Source organism: Penaeus japonicus, unplaced genomic scaffold (assembly GCF_977035675.1).
Source record: "Penaeus japonicus unplaced genomic scaffold, GWHDUDI00000001_assembly GWHDUDI00000041, whole genome shotgun sequence".
In the NCBI taxonomy this organism is placed as follows: Eukaryota; Metazoa; Arthropoda; class Malacostraca; order Decapoda; family Penaeidae; genus Penaeus; species Penaeus japonicus.
In genome coordinates this window covers 4750822-4754221 of record NW_028234443.1, presented here as the reverse complement: position 1 = coordinate 4754221, position 3400 = coordinate 4750822, and the positions used below count along the sequence as shown (strand labels likewise).

Sequence of the window (3400 nt, the reverse complement as noted above, 5' to 3'; positions counted from 1 at the left end):
TGCAAAGGTAAATACTGTAATATGTATGTTTGTTTATATGAATACATTACCTTAATATCACAGTAGCATCAACATTAAGCGATTAGTTTTCATTATTTTAAATCTTTGTAACTACATAGAACGTATGGATGCATGTATATTTGGAAGAATTTTTGTAATGATAGTTTATGATTAGCATCGTCGTATCTTAGAATATATTTTTTTTCGGTTAAATACAGTACCTTAAGGTTTTTCTCTGAATGTTTTCAACGTTTCGATTTGTATATATATATATATATATATATATATATATATATATATATATAGAGAGAGAGAGAGAGAGAGAGAGAGAGAGAGAAAGAAAGCGAATCTCCTTGTCCTTCTGTGTTATTCCCGTAGATTTTTTACGCATTCCTATCGTCCACATTTCAGCAAAATTTTGGAAATTCGATTTCACTTTCTTGAAAGGTCATTTATCAGTCCCTTTGCTTCTAAGAATAAGGTCATTGAACTTGTGGATTAAGGTTGATTTTTTTAAGTTCTCGTCGACTCTAGAGGAGATCACATTTGATGCTGAATCGCCCTATATAAATATAATTATTTGTAGCATCAAACACACACACACACACACACACACACACACACACACACACACACATATATATATATATATATATATATATATATATATATATATATATATTAATTCCCTCTCCTCTCTCTCCCTTTCATTAGGTTACTCTGAGTGCGCATTTAAAAAGGCCTATGTGAACAAGGAGGTTCATGGTGAGAAATTCGAAAAAAAATATGAATTAATATAAATTAAAAAGAATAATTTCACAATACAAGAAATGTAATTAACACAGTACATTTCTGCCAGGATTACATTTCAATCGTAGTTATGATAATTCTCTTTCATACCTTCCCTACTTTCCATAGATTTTATTTCTATTTTTTCCTTGGTCCAGTAAAATGAGCAAATGTATTTGTTGTTGTTGTGATGTTGATCAGTTCAATCAAATAAATAAAAGTAGAATATATAGGGGTTAAACAGGGCGTCCCTCTTCGTGGGCGGCTGACATCTGTTGTGGTGGCTCCTGGCGTCGAGGCTGGCCTACTTTGCCCTATTCCGTGGCACTCTCTTACATTTTATCTGTTCCTCCTCTGTTGTCTACTCTGTTCTTCTTATGACCTTTCCTTCGTCTGACCTTGACGCGTATTGACCTTATTGTCGTTGTCTCCTTGAACCTCATTTCTACGCTCGGACGGACGTCACGCCCCCCCCTCCCTCTCCTTCCCCTTGCTTCTCTTTCTTTCTTTTTCTTTTTATACCTCTGTCTGTTGGTTTTTCTGTCAGTTCTCTCTCTCTCTCTCTCTCTCTCTCTCTCTCTCTCTCTCTCTCTCTCTCTCTCCCTCTCCCTCAAACTCATTCACTCACTCCCTCTTTTCCACGAGAAGGACGAGGGAGACCGCTGAGCAACAGGTTAGGGCGAGTCCAGGGTGAAGCGCAAAGTGGAGGCCGTCGAGCGGCTAGAGAAGATTATCGGGAAAGATTTCGCGGCGGGGGGCGGGCACTGCAGGGCAGCGCAGGACAGGGAGGGCTTCGCAGGGCAGGGCAGGGCAGGGCAGGGCAGGGCACGGGGTACGAGGGCGGGCGGGGAGCGCCGCCTCTGAACGGGTCCCAGTCGGCTCGGGTCGCCAGTGCCGCGCGCTCGCCTGTGCTGAGAGGAGGGTCTGCGCGAAGGCTTCCAAAGGCTTCCTCTTGACCCCCCTTGCCCGCCTGCCTACCACCGCACCCTCCCTCCCCCTCCTCCCTCCCAGCGCGACTCGGCGGCGGCTGCAGCGCCCTTCGGGGACACGTCCTTTCGCTGGCCACGACCCTTGAGCATGACAGCGCACTGACCATCATGTGGTTCGCAACTCTGGCAGGAAGGTAAGTCTCTCTTTTGATCCTTCGTAGCGCAGGATCCTGAAGGGCCCGTCCACCCTGTCAGGTTCCTGCTCCTCGACGGCCGCTCGAGACGTGGCGGGTTCCTTCGTCAAGTATCCTGGTCTTTCTGAGACAGGATTTGACTTAAAGGATAGACGGTCCTCAAAGCTGATTGGAAAAAATGGCGCAAAAGACGTATTTTCTAGTTCGTTTCGTCTGAATTTTGCCATCATTCTCGTTGCGTCTTCAGCAGAGAAGATGTCTTAAGTTACCACAGTGATTTATATCAGTATTTTGAAATCCACGAGTAAAGAGGGCGTGGTGATAACACTGAAAAAGTATATTAGACAGCTATTAAGATTTTGAGTTTTTTAGATTTAAGTGCAATCTATTGACGAAAAAAAGGAAAATTGTAGCTAACATGTCTAAAGATATGCGAGGACGTTAGAAATCATATACACAGGATTAAGTTTTCGTTTTGTCCTTTTCCAGAGAAGTGAAAAGTACAATTAGTTATATTAACACCGGTTATTACATTTAAAAAAAGAAGAAATATAATTTTCACAACTCCAGTTAATGTCCTTTAGTGTCCTACTTTAGGGAGAAGTTCAAATATGTGTCTTTCCCTTAGATTTTTTTCCAATCTGGAGATGTTAGTGTCTGGATTAAAGGAAAGGAAAAAAGAGCAAAGGAGTTTCCAAGAAGAATGTCCTGCAATATAGGCCATTATCCAAATCACACATTGGAATGGCGTTCAAGTTACAGAACAAGGATAGTGTCCAGGTTGTGATATTCAGTCTAGTGTTCAGATTACAGCTGCCATAATAGTGTCCATACCGGAGGTTGTGATATTCAGTCTAGTGTTCAGATCATATACAGTTGCCATAGACTCTCCTTCTTATCTATAATGAATGGTTTACAAGAAAAGGACGTGCACTAATCAGGAGGAAGCAGCTATCTCAGAAATTATATAATGTATGCATCAACTCCATCATACAAGATAGCCAGATACTCTTCATCCGATAGATTATCTATTGTATCTTAATCTATAAAGAATACAGTTTATTCATTACGTCTATTAGGGAAAAATGTAAATACGTGCAAGTAAAAACTTACAAGCCCATAGGTAAACCATGTTACATACTGTGGAATCCTTAAACAAATAACATTATAGTTCGTGTTCGCGGCAAGAGAAAATCTTTAAGAAATATCGTTATTCCATGATAACCAAGCATACAGATCAATTATTTCCCTTAAAACGAATCATACCTTACGACTGAGTCTCCGCTCTGAGAGGCTAAGGTAGTGGTAAAGCCTTCCGGAATTCTGGTTTAGGCATTGGAGCAATTGCCTGAGTAAATGACCTTCATAACATTGGTGTCAAACTTGTGGGCTCGAACGCTGGTCCGCTGTGCCGGGAAGTGCGTTCGAATACCACTGAGCCACATAGGCAGCAGTTGTATTTAGTCATAGTTGCCGATTCTTGATCTT

At 41.5% G+C, this 3400-nt stretch overlaps 1 protein-coding gene across 1 annotated transcript in view; it reads left to right on the top strand.

Annotated features, from left to right (window-relative positions):
- The first annotated feature begins 1656 nt into the window (after positions 1-1656).
- The window catches only part of LOC122246889 (uncharacterized), a 78804-nt gene continuing 77060 nt past the window's right edge, over positions 1657-3400 (top strand). The window contains 1 exon segment of the mRNA XM_086534605.1: positions 1657-1912. Coding sequence (XP_086390731.1) covers positions 1887-1912 — 26 coding nt within the window. The 5' untranslated portion in view covers positions 1657-1886.